This window comes from Vanellus vanellus, assembly GCF_965231255.1.
Source record: "Vanellus vanellus genome assembly, chromosome: 6".
NCBI lineage: Eukaryota > Metazoa > Chordata > Aves > Charadriiformes > Charadriidae > Vanellus > Vanellus vanellus.
The window spans coordinates 2,716,050-2,742,531 of record NC_138911.1 but is presented as its reverse complement, the minus strand read 5'-3'; the positions used below and the strand labels follow the sequence as shown (position 1 = coordinate 2,742,531).

The following is a 26,482-nucleotide window of genomic DNA, read 5'->3' as shown; positions in this document are numbered from 1 at the left end:
CACGTGGAAGAAAGCCAAGCCGCCCTCAGAGGTGAATGAGGGCAGGTGATGTGTAGAGAAGCAGCGCTACTTATCACTGACAGTACGGGATGGAAGGACTCAAAAGCACTTGCGATAGACAACTGAGGGCCCACCTTCCTCATATTCATCTTTACTGATCCACATTTGCTGAAAAGGGGACAGAGATGCCAATATTGAACCCCCGATCCAGACAGAGTATTTGCGTTCTGGCGGTGCAATGATCTAGAAGAGAAGTGCAATCTGTGGTAAATAAAGTGACAAGCAGATAACACAGTCAACATCTCTCTGGATGAAATGACTAGGTGAAAAGTCTTTCCACCATAGAAGCACAACTATAATGAAGCAAAGCATCTCAGAGGTGGAAAGACTGCCATATTTTGTCTTCCTCCTCAAGTCGATAGAGATGCTATAACGTTACTATGGCAGCCCATGAGATACCTGCAGATGGCCCATAACGCAGCTACCAAAAAATCATAAACAGATATGGAAGAAAATTCAAATTTTGAAATATCAACCTAACTGGGTTGTAAATAAAGACCACTGGGACGACACTGCACAGAATGGTCTGAGCATTTTCAGGATAAAGGAATTCCATTCTAAAAATAAACTAAACCAAAAAAAAAAAAACACACCAAAAAAACCCAACAAAACATTGAGCTACACTGGCATTGCGTATCAAACTAAGCACTAGACACAGAGCTAGAAGACCTCCTGCCAATTTCCCCCCTTATCCGCTAAATTGTTAAAATACCCTGGATGTAACCCTGCTTCTGCATGCTCCTGTCAACATTCCGACCTCTCCGTGTCCTGCCCGTTCGGCCTGTTGCCCGAGAAAACAGGCCTCTCCGTTTCACTCCACATTGTCTTAAGTCTATGCCAAAAGGGTCCTTTCAAATAGCTACCTAGCTACAGACATTGCACACTGCTTGGATTTTGGATTGTTTAGTAAAGAACTCGTAAGCGAAACTCCTTGCACCCTTTTCACTGGTGACTTCACAGACAGCTAAGCCTTGAAGTCCATAATATTCTCAGTATCTTCTCAAATTGTTCATGCCCCCTTAGTATTTACAGCTCCATCTTCTCTACGTTTATCCCTACCTCTCTCGTTGTTCCTTTGGTGTCTTTCAAGTAGCCCTTTTCTCTCTCAACCCCTTTTCATTGGGAATCCCACAGGACTCTCTTCCTTAACTGTTATTTCACATTTTCTCAAAATGACCTTATCAACTCCCATGGCTTCAGCAACCATTTTTATTACCTCTCAAATCCCTATTTTAATTCTGCTTTGGCTGGTAGGAGGAAAAGCTGTATTAATGAAGCAGGCTGTCCAAGGCTCTCCTAACATCGGGACTTGAGGTGCGATACCTGGACATTCATTTATGGATATTTTGATTTGTTTATAAAGATCTAATTTTCTAACAAAAGAAGCGTTAAGTGCAGGTGTTAAAGATTACCTTAACCTTCATAGTACTTGGAGCCAAAGCTGTAATCTCTTTCTGCATACGATCGCCAATCCCAGGATACATCGTGGTTCCTCCAGAGAGGACGTTATTGGCATAAAGATCCTTACGGATGTCGATATCGCATTTCATAATACTGTTGTAAGTGGTTTCACGGATACCTGCAGATTCCATCCCTGAGTGGAAAGAAGTTTCAACATGTTATTACTCTTTGTCCCCTTCTTTTTGTTCCTGTTAAAATGAAAGGAAGGCTCACTAGTCCAGGCTGTCTCCCTTAAAACTCCAGGAAAAAAAGAAAGCTATGCAACGCTTAGGAGAAAGACAGGACATACTCAACTTCTTTGTCATCTCAGTATAGCAATTACAGAAATAAAATAAGCTTGGGAGGGAAAACGATCCCCATTATGATTTCATAGTGGGTTTTTACTTCCTCAAGTAAAAAAAAAAAAATAACATTATTTAAGGAAAAATTTTAAATGAAGCTTTACTGCAATAGTTTGCCTTTTTTATAATCTTTTCTAATGCTGTTAACTAGAAATAGAAGCCCACATGGCATTTCAGGGAGCTACCTGGCTTTTGAAGTGCTGGTTTAATTTGAATGCCAGTACAGTAAAGTTAACTTATGGTACTATTTTTTGCTAAAGAAAAGGAACAGACCAGAAACAATCCCAGGAATAGGGTTTGAACTTTAAGTACTAGGCTTTTTAAGTAGCTTAACATGCACATTTCAACAAAGATCTGTGATCCAGGAAATCCTGATTTCCATCGCTACATTTCTGATACTGTCCAGCACCAGCTGTGATCCCTGACAGACTTCTGGCAGCCAAATCCCTCTACCTATTAAAGAGAATTTCTCCTGCTGATGTTCAAATACAGAATATTTCATCATCACTCCTGCTGATGTTCAACTACAGAACTTGGAGCTATATTAATGCTTGAATAGTTTCATTTCTACACACGAACGTAGCTAGCTTCGCCATTTAATTTAACAGAAATCGTGCCAAACTGCCTGCAGCCATTTTGCTCAGTCCTCAAGCGTGGAATTTAAGTGGGAAGTAGAAAAATCTGTGAGGGCAGCACGAGTTACCGTAACGTCAGACATCCGCTGGATAGAATGGGAATTTTAACGCTACAGACAGAACTACTTGCAAAATAATGTATGATTTGATTTTGTACGATTAACTGACAGATTAATATAACAAAACAATAATTGGAAGCAGCAGCTAGATAAAAAACTCCCATAAGCAGCACCGTGCCGTTATATATTAGCCAGTCAAGATAAAAAGCATGATTCTCTGACAGTACTCTAAAACATCACCTTAGAAACTCTCCTGTATTTGTAAGAGGTTGAAATCATCTTAGGATTCAGGTATTTGTAAACTGACAGGCGTCAGTTGTCCAGCAGTGGTAGCAGCCATGTTCATAGCTTCTAAAGAAATGATTAAGTCAATAGAAGCTGCACGTTTCTAAGGACATTTGAGGATAAGTACCTCAGTTCCTACAGCTGAAGGTTGTCTATACTTCCTAAGAAATTCTTCTTTTCATTCTCTGTCAAGTCCCTAGAAAGAAAAGTCCTGTCCCACCTATGAAGGACGGCTGGAAGAGGGTTTCTGGGCATTGGAACTGTTCGTTCCCAACGGTGAGGACTTGTCCATCAGGAAGCTCATAGCTCTTTTCAAGACAGGAGGAGGAGGAAACGGCAGTTGCCATTTCATTTTCAAAATCCAACACGACATAACAAAGCTTCTCCTTGACGTCTCTTCCAATCTCCCGTTCCGCTGCAGACAGCCAACAAGTTTTCAATCAACACACAACATGACAGCCAGGAGACAGATTTTTCTCACGCGCATTTCCTTGAGTTCATTGACAGTCATATGGTTTATTGGATTATGACCTCTTTGTTGCCTCAACAACACTACTTTCCCTTTGCGTTACCAAATTTCCCTCATCGGCAAATAAAAAGATGTCATATGCTACAGAACATTGTAAAGATTAATGTTTACACGTCCGTGTCACAAAACCTTGATCAAGCCTCCAAGAACTTCATCCATTACCAACTACTAACTTAGTTCCTTTGTCTGTGGACGGGGTACGATCAAACACAACAACCAATATTTGTCAGTGACTTAGGACTTCCTAATGAGGTGTCATCCCCGTCCTTGATGCTCAAATTTTGGTTGGAAGAGACCTTTAAGATCATCAAGTCCAACTGCTGACCTAGCACTGCCAAGTTACCACAAAACCACGTCCTTCAGCTGAAAGCCAGAGTTAGGAGAATCCTGTTTGCTGATGTGAACTGTTTTTCCCCGGCCAACCTAGTGATAGGGATTTTGATGCATCTCGCCAGGTACGCACTTCCTGCATAAGACGACTCCTAACAGAGCAAACGTATGCAAAGTGCATCCAAAGCACAGCTCTTTACCAGTGGTGCCAAAAGAGTAGCCTCTCTCCGTAAGAATTTTCATGAGATAGTCAGCGAGGTCTCTGCCTGCCAGATCGAGCCTCATGATGGCATGAGGCAAGGCATAGCCCTCATAGATAGGCACATTGTGTGTGACACCATCCCCAGAATCCAAAACTATTCCTGGAAAGTGATAGAAAAGGAGAAGCTGGTTATTTCCCACCGGTACAGGGTCTCCACACACTCCACATTCACAACTGAAACACGCAACAACAAATAAAGGTGCTCACAAGCCAATTGCTTCTGTCATTTCTCAAACTAAAGAGCTGCTCATTAGCACAAACTAAGCAGCAACTGCGTTTGGGGAAAGATGACATGTAACATTCAGCAATTTGATCCTATTGTTCTTGCTGAACGGATGCTAGCAAAAACGATCTTATACGGATGCAGAGGCTTTCATTTCAGACAACTCCTAGCACTTTACAGCCATGAAATAATGTACAAACTGTAACTAAAAATCTATCTATAAAATTAAAAATTTGAATCTGCCACTAAAATAAACCACCCCATTGGGGAAAATATAACAATGGTTTATCTGTGCGCAGCCGTGTTACTTATATTCTTGGATAGGAAATGAAGTACATGTTTTCCACTCAAAATGAATAAAGCATTTCTCATACCAAACGTGCATACAAATAATTGAATTTAAAGATAAACCAAGTATTTATGACAACTGTAATTCCTGTAAGCTGGCAATTATCTTATACAAAACTTTATTGTGGCATCAGGCTACAAATACAGATGGTAGTTTAATTTTTTTTCAAAGCATATGAAGACTCAAGGGTTGCTACAAAGTAATTTATTGTCTCCATGCTTGATCAGACTCTACATGGCAAGAAGAGACCTCCATGCTAATTCTAATGATCACTAAACAGCAGACATTTTTAGGTGATTGAAATTCAACATCTAAATGAAATATTTTCATTTAGCTTCTGAATGGTTGTGCTTGTTTTTTTCTACTGGGAATGGAGATTAACAATAGAGGTAGGTCTAAAGTAAGAAGGAACCGTGGGTTTGGAACAATCTAGTTAAGATAGAGCCTCTTCGTGCTGTGCAATTAAGGGCAGTATCAAACTGTGTCATCTTTCATCTGTTCATATAGCGGAGCCATAAACACTTGAGCTTTTGAAGCAGAAAGTCATAAATCTATACCCATACCTGCCATGGAGTAGAAAACAACAAAGAAGTACCTGCACAGCACGGTGGAAAGTATTTAGTCTCCGTATGGCTATCAGTTCTTCTTAATACACAGCTGGTGCAGCATAATCAACGTATATCTGTGTGTGCGTACGTGTATATACATCCAGAAGGGGACAGGTGGAAAATACGACTCCCAGAAAGACTCACCAGTCGTTCTTCCAGATGCATACAGAGACAGCACTGCCTGAATTGCTACATACATGGCTGGCACACTGAACGTCTCAAACACGATCTGGAATGAAGAATTTGAAAACCTTCAGGATCTACGTTTAAGAGTATCTGAAGAGACAGTAAGTTGGGTTTTTTTGTGGTTTTTTTTTTGTTGTTGTTGTTTTGTTTTTGTTTTTTTTTTTTTTTAATGAATACTGCTAGTTACTACTCCTGAGTCCCCTCCTGAACTGTGGTGGTTCTGTGAACAGCATGCTAAGTTTTCTTTAGGATTTCATGAAAAAATCATGGAAGTCAGTGGATATCTTTCCTTTAACCTCAGAACCTCAGACTAGATCAGATTTTTACCAATAATATCAACTGAAGATGACACCTTGGGATAACTTTTTTACCCTGATGGCAGGACTGCAAGAATGCAGCAATCAGAAGGTGGGTTTTGGTTTTGTTTATTTTAATATACACATACATGAAAGATCTATAGAAGACACAGCTGGAAGAAGCCACGTGGAAAAAACTCTCTATTCTTATCTCAAGGAAGACTCAGCCATTCCTGACATGGCTTAGGTTCTGTCTCAGAAATTCCTTTGCTGGACCATCCACAGATTCCTCTGGCAAACCAATCTAGTGATACACTATACTTACTATTATCAGGGTTTTCTTGGTGTCTAGCTAAAACCTCACTTGGTCTAGTTTAAACACATCGCACCTCATTCTGTCCCCCCAGCAAAGACAACAGTTTATCTTTCCTCGTTACGGCCACCTTAGCCATATTCTCGTCTCATCCCCCACCTCCTCTAGTCTAACAAGCTCCAGTTCTTTCCATCTCCTGTGTCAGATACACTGCAATTTTATCCAAGCAGATGGAATAACATTCGCTTCCAGCTGGACTTCCACTGGAGCTCTGCTAAGGAAAACCATTAGGGGCACACAGTGAACTAACACACTCTGGACAACACTATGTGCTTTATCCTTTCTTAAACCAATGCCCCCTACCCCAGGCTGCGCTACCCCCTCGCCAGTGGTGCTGCTGGCGCCATCACAGAATCATAGAATTGTCTAGGTTGGAAGACACCCTTGGGATCATGAGTCCAAGCATCTACCCTACTCTACAAAGTTCTCCCCTACACCATATCCCCCAACACCACATCTAAACGTCTCAAACACATCCAGGAATGGTGACTCAACCACCATCATAGAATCATTTAGGTTGGAAGAGACCATTAAGATTGAGTCCAACCATAAACCTAACACTGCCAAGTCCACCACTAAACCATGTCCCTAAGCACCATGTCTACATGTCTTTTAAATACCCCCCGGGATGGTGACTCAACCATCACACTGTACGTGTCAGAGCCACCAACATCATGGGGTTAAACTTAAACTTTGCATCTCATAAGCTAATACCTTTGCCAATGAAGTCTACTTTTAATGAAAAGTATGCTTTCCATTAAAAAATACACAAATTACCAATATTTCATAGTTAATTAAGGTAATGAATTTAACGCAATCAGTAATAAACAATAAGCCTTTAAACAATCTTGAAGACAGGATTTATCATTACAGTATAATGACAGAGAAATAGTCCTAGACATGTCTACTGTATGAACCACACCTCCTGGTTGTTATAAACTCGGCTTTTCTTATGGTCTGTTGTTGTTTATTATCTCCCAGTTGTATTACCTCCCAGCAATGCGTGCTGTCAAGCTCACTACTTAATTAGTTTATTTACACTGTTGCTGAACTGATGCATAATCTTCCTGTTAAATATATGCCAAAAGTGGGCACAAAGGGAAGTGCAGAGCCACATCTGATTTTCCCAGATGATTTTATACATATATCTGTATTTAAATCACACTTGTGGTTACATCACCAGCTAAATTTACAATATGGACTTTTGGCCAGAAGGCTGCTCTAAAATATACAAACTTCAGAGGTCGACTTTTGGTTCCAATCTGAGTTTGCTACCTCGGACGGGGTATGTCACAGGCTAAAATGTTCAGCAAAACATCATTTACGTTTGAAAGCTTCAGACAACCCATTTTCCTAAGCCAGCACACAAAGACTCCGGCTTTTGAACACTGTTCCGCCTGATCCCTGAAGAGGTGCTCCAGTTGGGAGTTCCACAGAGTCATCTGCATGATGGCCTTCAAACATATTTATTCGAATCTTAAAAAAGAGCCCACAATCCCGATATGATAACCAGCATTTTGTCTGATACAAAAGTGATGATAAAGTGACAGTCTTCAGGGTAGAAAGCAGGAGCTGGTACAGCACAAGCTGAGGAGTTGGGCTACTACAAGTTGAGCACTCTTGGTGGCCAGAGGTAGGCACATAAAAGGTGTCATTGACCCAAAACTCACACAGAAGTGCGATTCAGCTGGTCCATGACCAGTGGTACAGCACTTGCAAACCTCAGATTTAAGTACATCAGTAACTCCTAACTCCACCCAAAATAACAACATGAATCCTGGGTTGACATTACCTATGCACCAAAACTCAGTGTCAGAAGCCACCTTAGCCTCCAGCTGCCCCACTTCCAGAACTGAGCACACAGTCTTGTGAACAAAGAAAATGACTTCCAGTTTTTAAGAGGCCAGTTCCATGCATCTCACTGCCACACGCAAGCAGGAAACATTTTAGGGCCATCCGGAGAACCGGTATTGTGTGAGCAGCAGAAACTCTTGCTATCTCACCATGTCTTAGCCAGCGTGCTGACCCACGCTAACCCTAAGGGATTATCTCCCAGATTAAGAAGAAAGTTGAATACCCAGGATTATTTATATTTTTATCTGCTTCCATGCAGAAATGATCTGTGGCACAGCATTCGGACGATTACCTGAGTCATTTTTTCACGGTTGGCCTTGGGATTCAGGGGAGCCTCGGTCAGCAGGACGGGGTGTTCCTCCAGCACAACCCGGAGTTCGTTACAGAAAGAATGATGCCAAATCTAAAAATGAAAATCGCTTTAGAAAACTGTTCTGAAAGTCATTTCTTCTCTACACAGAAATACAGAGAAAGCTTTTCAAATACGGTGTGAGCAATTTTATTTTTCTTTTAAAGGCATATTAAAATAGACAGAAAGCATGCAAGAGCAAATCTGCCAAATTCAACTCTATTTTCAAACCGAAACTATTGGGTTTCTAATGTATGTCACAACAGAGCATAACCTACACAACCGAGTCCTTCCAGTTAGATTCTCTAAACAGAGCAGAGATCATCCTTTCTAAGCGGGGGCACCGGTGAGCTCCCACCCCCAGTGCCCTGGTACAGAAGCTGAGCCAAGGACTGAGTTGTCAGACCCAGAAAGACTTCCCCACGTCAAGCTGCTCGGAGACGGCTCCAGTTGCAAGTCATTGCCAAGATGCTCTTTAGAAATCTAATTACTTCTACGGAAGCCAAAGGCCCTTTATGCCACTGATATTTCACCCAGTAAATCCTGAATCAAACTCTTCACTTACTACAGAGTAACTAAATTCCTTAGTCACAGTCTGTAGAGTACTGTCATATTTTTTTTCATGTTTGATTCATGTTTGATTGCCCGAGGACTACGGCTGTGATGAACAGAAGGGATTTTTTTTCTTGATGCCAGCTCAAAGACAGACTATTCAGTAACATGATGAAATATTTCTTATCTTCTTGTTCAATTCTTTCCTACTCATTTCTTTTTTTTCTTCCTATTTTTAATCATATTCCAGCTTTGCCTGACCCAGCAAGTTTACTTCTGAGCACAAAACATCAGAATAGTTTTACGGGTAAATTTATTCGATTAACGTTCTAGAAACAAGTACTACTATGCTCCAAAATGAACTTAACTGAAAAAAAGATCTTATCTAAATCCAAAGAACCCACAAAGCTGGAATTATTAAAAAAATTATCAGCCCTAAAATAAATTACGATTTCACTTCAGTCTCCTAAAGAAAATTATCAGATGTTTCTAGAACTGGGGCTTGGGATGCCGGGCCATCTTCCATTTGAAGGATTAGAATACAACTACAGGAAGAAGTTGAATAAAACAGAAAGTAATCATGTAAAAGTTAAAGACATAAATCAGATATAAGAAGATGGCCACTTTAGGCAGGAAAGCACTAAGGGAAGAGAAGGAAACCTCCGTGCTTACACAATTAACGAAGTACTGGTGATTCCAGCGGTGAGGAACAAACCTGGACTCAAAGCAGGACACTACCTAAACCTCGGGCAGTTTGTAGGTTCTTCCTCAAAAACCAGGCACAATTAGGCACTGTGCAGCCCATTAGATTCGACCTAATGATAACCATCATGTTAATGGATAATTATATTCCACAGGAAACAAATATAGTTCAGTGTTGGATTTTATAGGTCATGAGAATTAAACGTAAGCAGCAAGCACAAGGGCAAAGAGGAATTACTGAGAAAGAATTATTCTAACAGTTACATTGAAGATTTACATAGTCATCAGAGCCAGAAAACGCTCCATCCCAACGCTTTCCCTCCCATACGTTGACAGCTCAGTTGCTGCGAACAAATTAGGAGTGATGTACAATGCCCTGTATTATTATCCAGCGGAAAACAGAGCAGTCCCAATTTGAATATTGTGAACTGAAGCACAGGAGAAGAAGAATGCTTCATTTCATCGCCTACATGTTCTCCTCCTGATTCACACGAGTATCTGTGTGTCCTGCAGCATCCTCGCTCTCGCTTTCTCCTGTGCACACACATACTCAGTCTAATCTTTTGGCGACCCCCCGCTTTTTGTAACGTGTGGATGGTTGGGCACTGCACTATTATGCCTTTGTCCCATTTTTGGCACAGTTACACAGTAATTCTCTTGTTTCTTCTACATCGTGATGCTTTTAGTAGTATTATTTCCAAGCACTGGAAAGAAATTTGTGGTTTGGATCAAAATCATGCAACTGGTTTAAAAAATCTTGGGGAGGGAAAAAAAAAGCCATATATGTTTATATACTCACATATATATATAACACACACACACATATATGTTTTTATATATATGTATACACACACACATTCCCTTCACACCAAAACTTTAGGAATTGAATTTCAGGACTTTTCTCAGCCAGAAAAGCGTGTGCACGTGTGTTACAGAGTTCCAGGGGAAGGTGAGATACGCACGTAATCATTTGATTGAATCAGGGAAGCCTGTATATTAAAAAAATAATATATATATGCTTTTTTTTCTTATTTGCATTAATCACTAAAGTTAGCAATGCTGTTTCTTGTCTCTTCCCTACCGCTGCCCTTCTCTCATGCTTCTGTTTTCTATTTGTTGCTCATTTACTCGCAAGCAGCCTCCGCTTTCCGGCCCGCTCTGCTCCTGGGCTCAGCAAGAAGTCTAAGCCCAACTCAGAGTCGGGGCACCTTTGACAGCGACTGCACGTCGCAAGCTGTCTGTCAGAAGAAGGTAAGTTTGGGCTACGGACCCACTTTCACAAGTAATTCCTTCATCCATTTAAGTGACAAAGAGAAGAAGAGTTCAAACCACAAGAACCCATATAGTATCTGACCATTATTTGAATTACTGCACTGCCTGAAGCCTCCACCACATTATACCCTAAAAAACAATCAATCTAGCCATAAGGTTACACTACAGCAACGCACAGGCCACTTTTTTTACCACCTCTAATTCCTTTTCCTAACTAGACTTTAGATCGTCTGCTCTAGCGTCCAGCATTCCCCAGAGAAAGAACACATACCGCTATGGCTTATACTCAGGACAATTTCCAGATGCAGAGACCAGTTGCTGAGGGAAGAACACAAAATAGTGACCTCCAATTTTATTTTAATTTTTTTTTTCTCCCCTACAGGGAAATATAATTTCTTGCTGAATGCAGACAGCAGGAAAATTATCAGGAAGAACAACGAACGGATGTACGAGGCAGACTTCCTACTCTGCAGAAACGGGCAAGGTGTCCTCTCGGGAAGCAGTGAAATAATGAAATGCAAATACTATGCTTCCATCTAGAGGAGTAGGCGGGCAATTTATTTCCAAATACGAACTGAGGTACTGCTGTTGCTCCTGTAACGACTTCGGTGTGTTCATCTGGAACACTCTGCACTTTCCAGTTTGGGTTCATGAATATGACACAGTAACTGACTTTAGAGATATGTATTCTAATTGTACGCACCTCATCTCAGCAAGTGGGACTACAGAACAACACCGACCCCGCGTTTTCCTTTCAGTGGTAATTTTCACAGGAAAACATTACTAGAAGCGTTTGCTTGTGGTTTCCTCCCTATACCATTCCACCTGGAGACAAGGGACTGAACTGCACTCCTCTCTCTAAAGAAGAGGTAAAATATTTCCATGTACGACTCAGATGCTTCCTGAAGAGATCGGGACATATGGGATACCAGAGATATTTAGCAGACTTAGGAGTCCTCCTGCCTCTCCAGCGTCTGCCACGAGCACTTCTCATCGCCTGCGCCTGCTCTGGGGCATCCTTCAGCGGGCATTTCACAGAGAGGCCATCGCAGTGGCCACACGCCAAGAAAGTCATACTTGATAGGGAAGAAAGACGCCTTCTCGCCATCCAGACGTTAAAAGCTAACTGGAATTGGCAACAGCAAAACATGCTTCAGGGGGAAAAAAAAAAAAAATCCCACTCTCAAAGAATTAGTATAGAGATAGGAAGCCTCAATCTGTCTTTTCCTCTTTGACAGTGAGAATGTCATATGCAATACGAGGTGTGGGCATCACCCATCCTCTTGTTCATGTAGGCAAGTACTAAGGAGGGAAAAATCACCCCTCCATCCCACAGTTTTTGTTCCCAACTTCAGTAATGTATCTTTAATATTTCTCTGATTCACCTCTGATTAATTGCAACCTATTTTTTTTTTCCCCTTTAGCTACTTTCTGTCATTGGCAAACCTTCAGCCTTAGTATGAACTTTGAGACTGATAAGAGTACGTACGAAGCATAAAATACTTTTGCAATATACTGCCAAATCTGATGAGTAATAAGCATTTATTTTTTAAAAGAATAGTAACCCTCGAGGTGCTAAGATCTGGTCAACTGCTGTACGAGCATACTGTACCATCCCTTTACATACACTGCAATTACAAATTTCTCAAGGATTCTCCCTTTGGTTTGCAAGAAGGTTAATAGCAAATTGTATGTCTTGGGTAAGATGATGCCTCACCAAGATTGCATTAAAAATAAACACCCACCTTTTCCATGTCATCCCAGTGAGTGATGATTCCATGCTCAATGGGATATTTCAGCGTCAGGATCCCTCTTTTACTTTGTGCCTCATCCCCTACACAGCTGTCTTTTTGACCCATTCCAACCATAACACCCTGCGAAGTATATTATTCTGGTATTAGTGCAGTGTATCACACACATTAGAGACAGAATATCATTTTTAAGTTAAAACTTCACGTGAAATACTGTACCTGCTACTGCCGCTCCAGAACATACCCCCAAAACGTGCAAGGAACTAAATCGTGAATGTATCGGTAACCACCTACACTGTACAAACATCCCTCATGAAGCCACCGGGAAGAGCAAGGCAGCTCCAAAAAAGGGAGGATGGTATCTCACACCTGGTGCAACTAAAGCCCACGCAGGAGCCCAGCCAAGGCAGGCTTCAGCAAACCCAGGGATGTCCGCAAGGGGCGGGTCCCTTGTCATCACACAAAGGAATAAAGGGAAGGAATTACAGGTGGAAAAGTTATAACCTCTTTTTGGCTCCCTAGATTTACTTTATGTATTTGGTTGCACTTTGAGTCCAGGCAGTTCCACTATTACCCTTAAACACTGACATTATTCCCCCTTGCTGGCAGTGAAATGGTTTTGAAAAATATACATTTGGGGGGGAAAAAAAAAAAAAGCATTGATCTACAGAAAACAGATTTTTCTAAAAGAAATTTCGTTTATTAAATAATGGTGTTACTCAGTTTATTATGCTTGCATTAGGAGACCTATCATGATTGCCTCAAATAATGTAACAACATATGAGGTACAATATTATTCATCAACTGGCATTAAAATATTTAATTTTTCTCATGGATACATTTCAATTCCATGGATTCAACCATACAGCTGCTGAGCTGCGTAACTATGCAAAATTACATGCCAGCTCTAATCACTAATAAAAGCCAATGAACAATTTGAGATGTTAAAGAATAGACGTGTTTTTGACCACTGATATTCAACTTTAAAAATTCACGGAGGTGTTCAAAATGCATTCCATGAAGTGCTTAGTATTTTTCTCAGATATGAAGAAAACGAACAAAAATCTGCATCTTCTATTTATAAAGGAACCGTTAGGAAACTAATTAAGCAGAAAGACCCTTTCCAGGGTCAAGAAAAGCTACATTTATCCTTTCCAGTCTTGTTTGAGTTGATAAAGTGATGTGCTAGAGATCTTTTTTGGAAGTTTATTAGGCTTAATGTTGCTTAATGTAACTTGGAAAGGAACTTACCACTATTATTTGTTTGTTTTCTTATGTTTGCAATGTTCTGCTTATCTTTTTTCTTTGTATAAATACAGGAAGTATTAAGTGATCCAACAAATGGTGGTTGTTTTCATTCCACGAGACACCTTCATATCAATTAACACAAATGTTCTTCTACAGTCAACATTTTATGGCTGAAGATCCTTTTCCAAAGGATCAAAAAATTTACCTTAAAGACGTGCAGCTCAATCCTCCAGTTAACAAGCCAAACTCCTACAAAGCCCAATGGGAGTTCTGCCTGAATAAATCTGATGCTTTATCATTGTCATGTCTAAAGTCTCAAAAAAAACCACAAACAAACAAACAAAAAACAACCCAAGCAATGCAAACCAACCACCCAAACCAGACAGCATTTCCATTTGGGTACCAATCGACCTGATGCCGAGGACGTCCAACGATGGATGGAAATACAGCTCTTGGGGCATCATCTCCTGCAAACACGGCTTTGCAAAGCCCAGAACCATTGTCACATACAAGGGCAGTGGATTTATCATCATCGCACATAATGCCTCACAATTTTGGCTGCAAAACAGTAATTTGGAGAGTTGGGAAGGAGCAGATGGAAGGGCATAGGACAGAAGCACCTCTCCATCATTCAGAGGACAAACTGCTGTAAAAAGAATAATTTTGGCAATGAATAAACCTGAACAGCAAAGTCTATGCTAACGCCCCGATCTTGCAAAGCATCTTAAGCATCCACATAAATTTCTGCTTGAATAGGTTTTACCAAAGCAAATTAATCGGGACATTCAGCCTTTGTTTCCAAAAGAGACATCTCTTCTGTAGCCTCAAGGAGTCCTGTGATATTCTGTTAATTGGCCTCGTGACCATTTCAGCTAGAGGATACGCATTCAGCTCTACTTGGACTTAAGCAAGCATAACCCCATCTCTTCCAAGGCTGAATTATCTTCTAGAAGTTTCATTTGTTAAAAATGAATTGGTCACATGCACCTACTGGTTATAATGTCAGATGTTCAATAAGAATTACCGAACGTTCATTACTTCAAAGACCGCAGTTGTTCCTAGTGGCATGTTTAAATTTGCTTTTTTCTTAGAGGGTCATCATCAGTCTCGAACAACCAACTAAAAATAACTCCCACAAAAAGTCTCAGAAAAGCATTCGCTGCGTGTTTTTAAATGACAGCTCCTCTGTAAGGTGAAGTGCTCGCTCCAGGACCGATTCCATATTTGTCAAGTGGTAAATACCTTATCGAAGCGGTTATTCTGGGAAACAGAACAAGAAGCAGCTGGCGCACCTGCCCAGGAACAACTCAACTTCAGCGGATGGCCAACACATCAGACGAAGTCCTGAACTCATTGAAATTCATGGCAAAACTCCCACCGAGGGGGGGGAGGGGGTGTCTGAATTTCACCTAGACTTCTGTTTCAGATTCCTCAGTTATTTTAAGGACTGTACGATGGCCTCTTTAGGCAGTCACGGAGAGGTAAGGATTTTATTTTTCCTTCTCTGGCAACTTCCCACGGTAAGGAAGGGTACTTCAGAAATGGGAAAGGAATGAAAAACAGCACTTGTCCAGCAAAGGTCTCTCCTTAACAGTGCAAAAAAGTATTAAGCATCATTTTTGCAATTAATGAAAAAACATATTTGACTTCTGATGGCATTACAGCTCCACCGGAGTGCTCTGGGCGCAGGCAGGCCAGGAGCAGTGGCAGAACGGCCACCAGCATTAGGGTCTGCCCCGCAGCCCCGTTTGTGGGGTTTGAAATCTCTCAGGCTCTTCAGAGGATCCCTGCAATAATACCCTGGAGATCTACAAACAACAGCAACGGTTTGGGTTTTTTTCAAGTTTGAGCTGCATGAAGTTCCTGGTGTTCAATCCTTTCCCGTAAGCTTTACAAAGCCAGACTGTGACATATGATTGATCCCAACACTCCCAGATGAAACAGAAGCGTAAACTGACAATATAACATTATTTAAAATGAGAACAATCATTTTAATCCTTGTCGATGTGCCTGTGACTGGTAGATTCTTTTTCACATAAGGAAGCAGAGTAATTTTATCACAAAAAAATTGTTAGCAGCTTTAATATAGGAACATTTAACCATTAGTTCCAGTAGCTGGTATTTTTGAACATTCATTCCTGTTGCTATGAATTGCCATCTTTGTCCAAAACCCTCAGAAAAAGGCTTTTAGAATGCAATAAATCAAACATTTACCAGCAGTATCCAACACTACAGAACTGCACCCACACTCTGACTGCACCAGTGCAAAACAGAAGGGAAACCCAGTTCTTAAAATACATCAGAAATGGCATCAGATGAGATACCAGAATTTCAGAGTAGAGAATTTTAAAGTAGAGAAATGCGACAAAGCTCTGAGTTCAGCATCGCTCCTCGGTTCTAAAAAGGGCTGGATAGGACCAAGATGTTTAGTCCTCCATGGTGAGAAATAATATTCCCATTCGTTCCTAGACACAGCATTCATATAGAGCTTGACATGTAAAACTAAGGTCAGTGCAGCCATACGCGGAGAAACAAACTTCATAGGGACACCCCAGACGATCTTTACAAGTTGCACTTTGGAGTGCTGGCAGTCACTGTTTACGCTTTTACTCACTATTGATTAGACTCCAGAGAAGCCACTGATACTTCCTAATAAAAAAATCAATCACCAAATTTGTTAATTTCCCACTTAAAAGAAAAAAATAAATTATCTTGCTTTGCTTATCATTACTTAATTACAAGGCGAATGAAGCGATAAAGAGCACTAAAAATGTTCATTGATTGAGTTATGTTGCTTTACAGCTGCTGAATTTGTAGGTTTAATAACCATTCTCACAAAGCATCTATTTGGAAATCTTTTCACCAGATGACGTTCCTAAATACATTTCCTAAATTTGCTGAATTTTGATTTTTAGTTTCAATTTTTATTTTTCTAATTCCCAGTGCAAAATTAAATACAATTAACAAAGAATTTCCTTTTTGGTTTCTGCTTAAGGACTGATGTCCGGGCAGCAAACACCATTGAAGTGTTCTTCCATGTTTCAGATAGACTAAGAAGGTTTCGTTGCACTCTACTGATCCTTCCAGCGATGAGGAACACCTGCCCATTTCCCTGCAACCATGCAGTCAAAACTGAATTACCTTACACCAGGAGACCCTTTGGAATTCCTCCAAAACCTGAGGCAAACAGCATCGAAGTCCAGCAAGTGTGTAAATCCCCCAAAGATCTCAGACCAAGTGAAGTGAAGCATTAAAATCATGAACTGTAAGATGAAAAAAAAAAAAACCCAAAACCAAAAAAACACACACCTCTCTGGGCAGTACTTACCCTGGAAATGTAGAAACGGTGATGATTTGTAAAAGCTTCTTCATAAATGACATGATCTCACCTTCCATTACACTTATATCAGCTTCTGGAATGGAGTTCACAGAATATCTACATGTGTCAAGCCATTTTTGGAAACCTTTTTTTTTTTCCAGTTTGCGCTTATCACAGTGACAGCACAAAGGCCTGGATAAATTAGGGCAGAATTTCTAACATCTCTGGATCCTTTCCCACTCGCTTACCTGCTATGCCTCACGACAGAGGGTTGTTTTCTCCCCTGAAGACAAGAATCCCTCACACTAGATGAGTAACACCGGCAGGATTTGTAGGTCCACTGTTGTCGTTGCATTCTGCTTCATTATAACACAATTAGCTAAGAATAGCTCGTTATCATTCTGTTAACAGCCATCTTTAAGCTGGAAAGGGAAAAGTCTTACCATGTACAGTACTCGTGTTTCAACTGTACTTGTTGGTTGGTTGCGCGGCGCAAAGACTGAAAATAGCTGAAAATCTCAGTACTTGGGTGACACCATGGCTGAAAACAGGGGCTGAATCAGCAATCAGCCATTCAAAGGAGACGAACCATTACCATTTTACGAAAACAGACATCAATTATATAGGAATATATCGGGTTTCTATCGAAATCCAGATCTTTAGTAGACTAAGAAATATTAAAGAACCGTGAAAAGAAGGAAATTTAGAGGATTTACCTACAGTGGTAACTACAGCTGGCAGTATTTCCCGCTCCACCTGACAAACACAAGCGACGCAGAACAGATACAATTTGGTAAATGTTAACTCTGCAAACATAAATGCCACCCAAGCCCTCTTTCTAACCTGTCACGCAGCTGCGCAAGCAAACCTCACATACAAGAATGCTTGGACCTTAAGCAGATAATTCACCTCATTAACACCTCTTCAAAGACAACCTTGCATCTGCCCATCAGTAAAACCGATGGAATCCTTCCATTTCCATACTCATTAGGGTTTTCGTTTCCCACAAGACTTTTAGGATTTTAGTCTAGCAAACAGGAAATAAAAAGGCTACTCCTTTTTGTGGCTTTACGCCTACTCCTTTAGACTCAGCTTGCTTTGATTGTATCTCCATTTTATACACACGTAAGCGGAAAAGCAGACAGGACAAACACTAACAAACAACGCAGGGTGTGAAAACAACCTTCCAGCTTCCACAGTCCTCACAAATAAGCTATTTTTTGAATCAGAGAAAGAGCTGTGCAGTTTCAGAGCACATTGTAACAAAACACGGATGTATTAATATGCAACAAGCTTGAATTTCATGTTCTGAGCAGCTGAGTAACATTTTGCCCCAAAGATACAGAGTAAGTAAACCCACCAAGACAAGTGAAAGTGAATTAAAAAAAAAAAAAAAAACCACCAACCAACAAACAACAAGAAACAACACCAAACCAACCAACAAAACCCAAACAACCCACACAAGGAAAAACTACAGAAATTGCACCTTTAAACAACAGTAAAGGAATATAAGAAGTTGTAGACATTTCTCCATGTCATCTCAATTCTGAATCTTTAATCATCGGCTTCCCTCATTACCATATACACATCGGTGCACCTTTCCAGAGCCATTACAAACTGTATGGCCAAAGAACAACCGTCTTATATCTTTTATTTTCAGCCAAGAAAAAAAAAATAAATCAAAAATCCAGTAGTCCTTTCTTTATTGCACTCTATAAAACCTCTTGTTATAAACAAGAAGCCAATAAACAGTAATAGCTGATTATTCCTTTAAAATTTATAGTTTAACTCTTAAAATAAAATTTATATAGAAAAGATATCATTTACAACCCATTCAGTAGTAATCAATCATTATGTACTCACAAACAATCTTAAATAACTTGTATGCAGCAGCTTCTTTATAGGGCAAACAGAGGGGAATATTTTCTCCTTAGCAAATATAATATTCCACTGATAAAGAGCAATTCAAGTCGACTTTGGAGCAACTGTGGTATACACAAATTTCTTTTCAGAAGCGTAAGATTCACGTAGTGTAACAAGAATATATACAACTGTGTCCAGTGCATAGCTTAACAGCAGCATGTGAAAAGTCTATTATCTGGAATTGGCACACCATTACCTATAGAGAAATAATTTACCCAGAAAATGCAGTGTACTCAGAGAACACCGGTGAGGCACAGTAAAACAACAAGATGTAGCGTAACTAGGTAGGTGAGGAATAAATAGCGGGATTTTGCTCTGGAGGTCAGCAGCTTAGAACAGTAAAGACTTCGCCCTCGAACCCATCTTCTGAAGGAAAGGGCTCCTCCTTTCATCTGGTTAGGAAACAAAAAACGTCAAGTAAGTAATCAGGAATACAGATGAGAAAAAGCTCCACTGTAACTTAAGATTTCCGAGGCACTAAACACCTTTTGCCTCTGATGCAGCAAAGGATGCAACAGCCCAGGCTGTAAGCATAAATGATTTAAAGGCCAAATGAAACAGCATTGGTAAGAGGAGAGGAACGGATACAAGATACTTACGTATTACGTAATTACATAACTGCATAATTATATGCATACATATTTTATTTAATGGCCACATGTGCAACATAAATATGATTACTCACATTTTAATTTGGACAGATGTAATGTGTTATATGGTGGGGTTTACACAGCTGCCTGTATTTAACTCACCAGCCACAACCCAAACAGAAAGAAATTAAGGATATTTTTTCAATAAAGTGCAGTTTCAGTAGCAGCTTGCTACTTTGAATGGACGCCTCTATGGCCCACCCATCCCCATGATGTCTAACAAGAGAAGAGCACTTCTCGGTCAGCTTTTCAGAGACAAGGCAGATGAGACAAGCAGCTGCTTCACACTAGCGTCTACATATAAAAAGAGGACAACCCAAAATCAGTGACTCCCAGTCGCTCAGAAGGCAAATCTGCACTCCAAGAATGAATGACAGTGGAAAGAAAGGTATGGCAGAGGGAAGACAGGAAAAAGGACGGAGTAGCATGAAGAAGATGATGAGTTGTGCTGCCTTCCGTCCAGTACAATCCAGTCCGCAACTAGCAGTATACAATATGCATGCCACTTTTAAGCAGCTTATAATTCAATGTTAATGTTAAAAGCTTTCATTTACTTACCTTTCGCACAATAACATGCTCACTAGGGTTGATGATTAAGGCTTCTCTTTCCTCCTCAGTTTCCATCTGAACAGCGTACTCACTAGGTACAGACCTGTAACTGCTTACTTCAAATCTAGAGAAAAATTAAAGGGAGACAATGGAGTCCTGAATTATCTGCTCTTTTAAAGTATCGTATTCACATAAGAAACATTATTTTCTATACTTACATTACTGGGGGAATGTCCCTACAAAAAGCAGTAAGACTTTGTGTTGCCAGGTCTTTTTCAATCTCTATTTGCAATCTACTCTCAAGGTGTCTCATTTATTCAGAATAACCCCATCGTCACTAGCTGACTGAATGGTGATTTTCAGATGACGGGAGTGATGGACACTTTATGTAGGCAGATGGATAATGATATTTTAAATCTAAACAGCGGCTGTGCTAAAGTTGTTATATGTGAGATTTTTTTCTAAATTGGAAAAAAAGAAATGCCACTCACTACCGAGTCCAACATCTGAAGCAAGAAATTAAATAAAGAAAAAAAAAAATCCCAAAGCCCATAACATTTTCTTGATCCATGGAGTCAGAGCCAGCTTTTTCACACAGTTATAAATGCATTTTCATCGTTTCAGGTACTGCGGACTCCCAAACAGGTTCTATTATTTGTTTACTCTATTTGTTCTATTATTTTGTCAGACATCTAACACCCATAGGAAAACCTATCACTAATCTCACTAAAGATAAAAGACAGAACAAAAATCTGACACTCCATTTTCCAGTTCTGTAGTACACTTTGCATTTACTCCATTACTGCATTACTTACGGAGTGTAAAAGAAAACCTCAGCATGCATTTGTCCAAGGGGAAGCAGAAGCGAAAGACAGCTTTGGCTCTCTGAACACGCGAGTTATTTCATACCCACATAAGAGTTTAACGCAGCAACCAAACTGTCACATACTTCAAAAGTATAGGAAAAGAAATACGTTTTACAGACACTCTTTCAAAAGAAAAGCCCCCAATGTCTCACAGAGAGTAGTATTTTACCTGTTACTTTGCTCCTCAGAGAGTCCAAGAGCCTCTTCTGCAGCTTCTCTCCTCCTCCTCTCTTCTGACAGTGTTTCTGTCAGCTGTGAGAGCGCCTGCTGCACCGAATCATACTGTTGCTCGGTCTCCGCAAGCCTATGACAAAATGAAACCCGAAATCAATATTTTACGTACTTAAAGAACTACTTTCTCATTTCTATGAATGAATGTTCTTTTTTGTGATAAAGACTTAATTATAACGAGATGCTTTAGATAAGATATTGAAATAAAAAGTCACCAATAGTTATCTGTCTTTACAAAACCAAACCAGATAATAACAATTCAAGAACATGACTATGGTTCATTTAATCCACTGTAAATCCACTCCTTTCCCTTTTCCCCCAAAATGCCTTAGAGGGATAGAAAAGCATTACTTTCACACTTACAAACACAGCTGTCAGGAAAACAATATTGCTAATACACGCTCTCAGTCCTGACCTTTTTCTGAGTTCATTTAGCTCCGTATTGTCTATTTCAACAATAACCGCAGATCTTTCCTGTGGCGCTCCAGGGGGAACTTCTGCTCTAGTTTCATCCTACAAAATATTAAAGGGGAGAAAATGCCAGTCACCGTTTTTCTAGTTGCTAAAAATCTTTATTTCAATTAAACCCATAAGCACCATAAAGCAGTGGAACAAACCACTCTTTGTGCCATTTAATCTTCTAATTTCTGGAACTGCAATCTTCCAAACCTGTTCTCTAACAGAAAGTCGATGAAGAATACTGCCTGTGTGTGCTGCAGGACTTGAAGGATACATTTACACTGCACAACACGGCAATCTCTGAACAACGTCTGAGAAATGCATCTACATATCTACATAGTAGTAGAGCACTGACCGCAGTTTCGGGAGTAATGCAGATATTCGTTTATATTTTAGTTTACAGTTCTCCTTGTTTGTATTTCTGTTTATGGAAGAGTAAGGGTTGTTTTATATATGTATCCATATGATATTTTAGGGTACTATATTAATTGATTGTTACTGAATAACCAAGGCAGTCCAGGAAAACTTTTGAAAAATGAAGAGATTACAAAGGCATAAGCTTACAGACATGTATGAGGGGTTGGCAAAGGGTACTGAAATGCTGAACTGGTGATCTAGATCTCAATTCTGAAAATATTACACAAACACCTTGCAAAATGATTCACGACTGGTGTGAAATTATCTCTAAACTTTGCTGATCCAATGTGTGATCATCCAGTTACCTCTGCCAGCTGCAGACCAATTCAAGATGATACTTCAAAACAAAAAAAGCATGTATGTTCAGCTTCCTTAAATGAAAAAGTCAAACAAAAACACTTTACAACAATAAAGCGTTATCTTCAGTGCACCACGGGCTAGCAAAAATACTAAATCAGCATAACAAAAAGTATTTACTTCATTTTTAGCATGAAAACCAGAAAAGCGTAAGCACAGAAGTAAAAAAAAAAAAAAAATCCCTTAAAACATTTCCATGTATTTGTTTACCTGAACAGTGCCTTGGAAAGATGTTACTTGCATGGTCTGATATTCCCTCTCCAGTCTTAAATAACGATTTTGCAAGTCAGTGTAACGAAGCTGGTTATCCCTTAGAGTCTGCGAAAGAGTCTTCAACTGGGCAGACAAGACAGCATTCTCTTCCGCTGACTGCACCACCTGAAACAAAATAACATTTAAATAAATAAAAATCAGGGATTATCTCCTCCAGGAAATTACTCCAGATTTTGAGACTGGATGTTGAAAACAACTGAGTACTAGTTTCAAAATTGCATCAGCTTTTTGGCAAGCTCAAAGTTTGGTAAGATTTAACTAGTTGTTTTATGAGCAGTGGAAATAATGAAACCAGAGCATTGATTTCCCTTGCCGCCAAGACACCCAAACCAGAAACTCAGGGTTTTAAACCCCAATGCATTCCTCTACTGTGTTAGCTATGGTATCACCACCTGGCAAAAGGCAGCATACATAGTTGCTACTTCAGGACAATGCAGATAGCCAAATAAGCCTGATAATCTAAATGTGTTCACCAGGCAGTCCAGGAACACACAGCAGTCGAGTTTTCATCTTTTCAAAAAACAGACTGTAATTGGGGTCTCCACCCATTACCCAAACACTCATCTTCACTTGTAGCAGCTTGACATTTCTACACCTGTTTGAAAGTTTGGTTAAAATTGCTATTAGGTTTATAAAATGTTTGGGTGAAGCAGTGAAAACAGACTCAGTGACAGATGTAAGTTAACATAAACCTAATTTGCTTCGAATACCAGGCCAGCAAAGAGAGATAAATATTAAGGGAATACTTCCAAGAACATTTACACACTTTTGCAAACAAAACCGAACACAAACACCCATATGCATGCAGGGGGACACACTCTTACCATCTTAACAGCCACAAAAGCATTCATCAAGAATGCGTAAGGAAATGTTTCTGACGTGTTTGCAATTTGGTGTGAGATAGCTAAAATCTTGTCCCAGCTAAGATAGACATCTGCTTCTGTCTACAATTAAAAGTATTTTACTTTGACTAGAAGTTCAGCAGTGCCCCATCAACGTCTTCAGAATGCAGATTCAAATAAACCTCTCTCAGTCAAATAACAAGTCAGGAAAGCCCGACAGAAAGATAATACGGACATCTAGTTTGCGATTTCTAGTCTAAGCCAGCAGGGTTGTTTTGAAGAATCTAAGTTTTAAAGCACTCTACCTTTCAATTATACAAGACTGCCAATTTAGCGCTATTTCTATGTTGATGCCAGCTCAGGTTCGCGAGTTATTTAGGATCACAACTGCAGTTCTAAGTTACCTTGGAATTAATCTGCTGAAAATGCAGATCCTTCTGGTGTATCTCCTGAAGACAGCGCTGCAGGTCATTTTGAAGCTGATTCTTCTCGGCTAAGATGTGTTTGATTTCCTCTGGCATGTCTGCACTTCCAGCGAGGGCGACAGTTTCTAAAACCTTAAAGTATGAGCATATTCAGGGTAAATGGTACAGAAGTTTTCTAAATATTATACAACAACACTAAATATACATATGGACTACAAAACAATTTCCTTCTCACAAGTTAATACCACATTTCCAAGAGACTTTATATATATATTAAAAAAACCCTTCTACTTAGTGTTTTCAACCCAAGTACTTTAATTAAAAAAAAATTACAATGAAAAGGCAACCCAACATAATTTTTAATTTGCAAATAGCGTGAAGCACAAAAAAAAAAGGGAAAAAAAAAAAACAGAAAAAGCCAGATAAATATAAAAGACCTTTCAAAAATTATTTTCAAACTAATAATGTATGGCATTCACAACTTGTAGAAGAACAGCTATTTTGTAAATACGAATTTAAAGCTGAAAGTCCATTTTGAAAGAAAAAAAACCCACACCCAACGCTATGACTAGTACACGGCTTCGGCTTTATCTCTGGCACGTCAACATTTTGATGTTAATCTCCAATAATGGAGGGAAGTGTGCCATTTCTAATGCTTTATGGAATCTACTTTCCTATACAATCATGAAATAAAGACTTCTAGCACACAAAATATTCCATAACCCAAACAACATTACTGTTCAATAGCTTGTATTTGTGATTTTAACCACAGAAAACGAACAGCATATGAGACACAAACTTGACCAACTAAACCACTGATTTTAATGAAATTAAAAGGAATACGGTTTACTTCCTTTGGCACAGAAAGGGCCAATAAGAATATTATTCTAAACACTTCCCTTGAACCTTTAATGATAGTCTACAAAAGTAGACAGCAATTGCCAGACTGGGTCTCAGCTGCTGCCTTTCTAAATCTGGGATTTTGTTCCTGGCAGAAGCCAACTCCAGCTGCTTCAGGGAAGAGTAAGAACACTTCCATGAGGCACATCTCTCCCGTCTCCCCCCAGTTAGGTCCTATTCTAATCTGCAGTAATTACAGTGTGGTTTAGGCTCTGATGAATTAACTTTATTAGCTCTTGAAAATTTGGTAGCATCAGGTATACAAATTCTGAAAACTGTTGTTGTCAACGTAAACTACAAAGTCCTTTTTTGATCCCTTTAAAAAGTGTGTCCCTGAAAACAGTTTGTAGCTATAATATATCTGAAAAAAACGTTCCCATTACCTGAAAGACCACATCCTTGTACTAGTTTTGTATTTGTCACCAAATGGCCCCTATTCTGGGTTTACAAGAAGTGAGAGCGTAGCGTCTCATTTCACTTACATCCCACAGTACTATCGGGGTTTGCCCCCCACTCCCCCATTTCTTTCTTTCTTAAGTAAAAAATCCCAATCTTTTCTGAATTATCTTCTTGGAAGTTTTTTCTATATCTTGCTTTCCTCCTCCCTCCTTTGAAATTTTTGTATTGCAATATAATACTTCTGTGAAGCTGAGGTGAAGTGTACCACAAATTATTTACACCCAAGAATCATGTTTTCTCCACCAGTTTTCCTATCATTTCTTCAATATCCAAATAACTTATTTGGACCGGTTTTCTAAAAAATAACGTATATGCAAGTCATCTTGTTTGTCTATCTGTTCCCCCAATAATATTTGCATCAGCTAGCCAATTCTAAAACTGGATTTTAAAAGACGGTCCATGTCTCAAAAAATTATGATGCTTCTATACTTAGTGTAATAATCACTGAACTGGGGGAGACAGATCCAACTTGATATTACCTATTGAGAGGAAAAGAAACAGGTAGAACACAGTTGTAGTACAGGCTGTCTGGCAGGTGATTTAAGTCTATCAGCATGCGAGGACTCAGTGACAATAAATACATTGTTGGCATCCTACAAGTAATAGTACAACACCCTCTTCTTTTTTGAACAAGTGTGGTATAGGAACAAATAACTACACTGGTGTTATAAAAGTGTGAACAGTAAAAGGACGCATGATAGATATGAAATTGTCACAAGAAGCCAAAATTATATCCCCTCTTGTGGACGTAACATGTTTTATCTCGGCTACTACATAAGAAGAATTCCTCCTTGAGTTGCCTGAAAGTTCCCCATCCTCTTCTTGATTTAAAAGAATTAACTGAGAAACCTTTGCATTATTTCTTCTTTGCCTTTCCAATACGTGTCTCCCTTTATCAGCACTTGCTCTGCTGTAGAACATGTTTGAACCATTTTATTATTATATTTTTTTAACTTCTTATTATAGTCTGGATTTAACTAAGCTAAGATAATCATTTACAAGATTACTTAAGTAATCTACTAACATGAGCAACTCAGGAGCAAGCAAATGCCATTACCTTACAATGTAACCACACCAAACTGTTATT

General features: G+C 39.6%; 2 protein-coding genes across 2 annotated transcripts in view; both read right to left on the bottom strand.

The window, feature by feature from the left end:
• Positions 1-99: 99 nt before the first annotated feature.
• On the bottom strand, positions 100-14,265 carry LOC309673544 (actin, aortic smooth muscle-like; the record flags this gene model as incomplete). Its single annotated transcript, XM_082485341.1, has 8 exons — positions 100-243; positions 1,473-1,654; positions 3,062-3,256; positions 3,901-4,062; positions 5,287-5,371; positions 8,144-8,254; positions 12,472-12,600; positions 14,137-14,265. The coding sequence occupies 8 exons, from the start codon at positions 14,263-14,265 to the stop codon at positions 100-102; spliced, it is 1,137 nt and encodes a 378-aa protein (XP_082341467.1).
• Positions 14,266-18,678: 4,413 nt separating this feature from the next.
• LOC309674011 (uncharacterized protein) overlaps positions 18,679-26,482 on the bottom strand; it is a 46,461-nt gene continuing 38,657 nt past the window's right edge. The window contains exons 24-29 of the mRNA XM_082485916.1: positions 24,016-24,168; positions 22,707-22,874; positions 21,679-21,776; positions 21,202-21,336; positions 20,176-20,290; positions 18,679-19,359 (exon numbers count right to left, since the gene is read on the bottom strand). Coding sequence (XP_082342042.1) covers positions 19,201-19,359; positions 20,176-20,290; positions 21,202-21,336; positions 21,679-21,776; positions 22,707-22,874; positions 24,016-24,168 — 828 coding nt within the window. The 3' untranslated portion in view covers positions 18,679-19,200. The remainder of the gene's footprint in view (positions 19,360-20,175; positions 20,291-21,201; positions 21,337-21,678; positions 21,777-22,706; positions 22,875-24,015; positions 24,169-26,482) is intronic.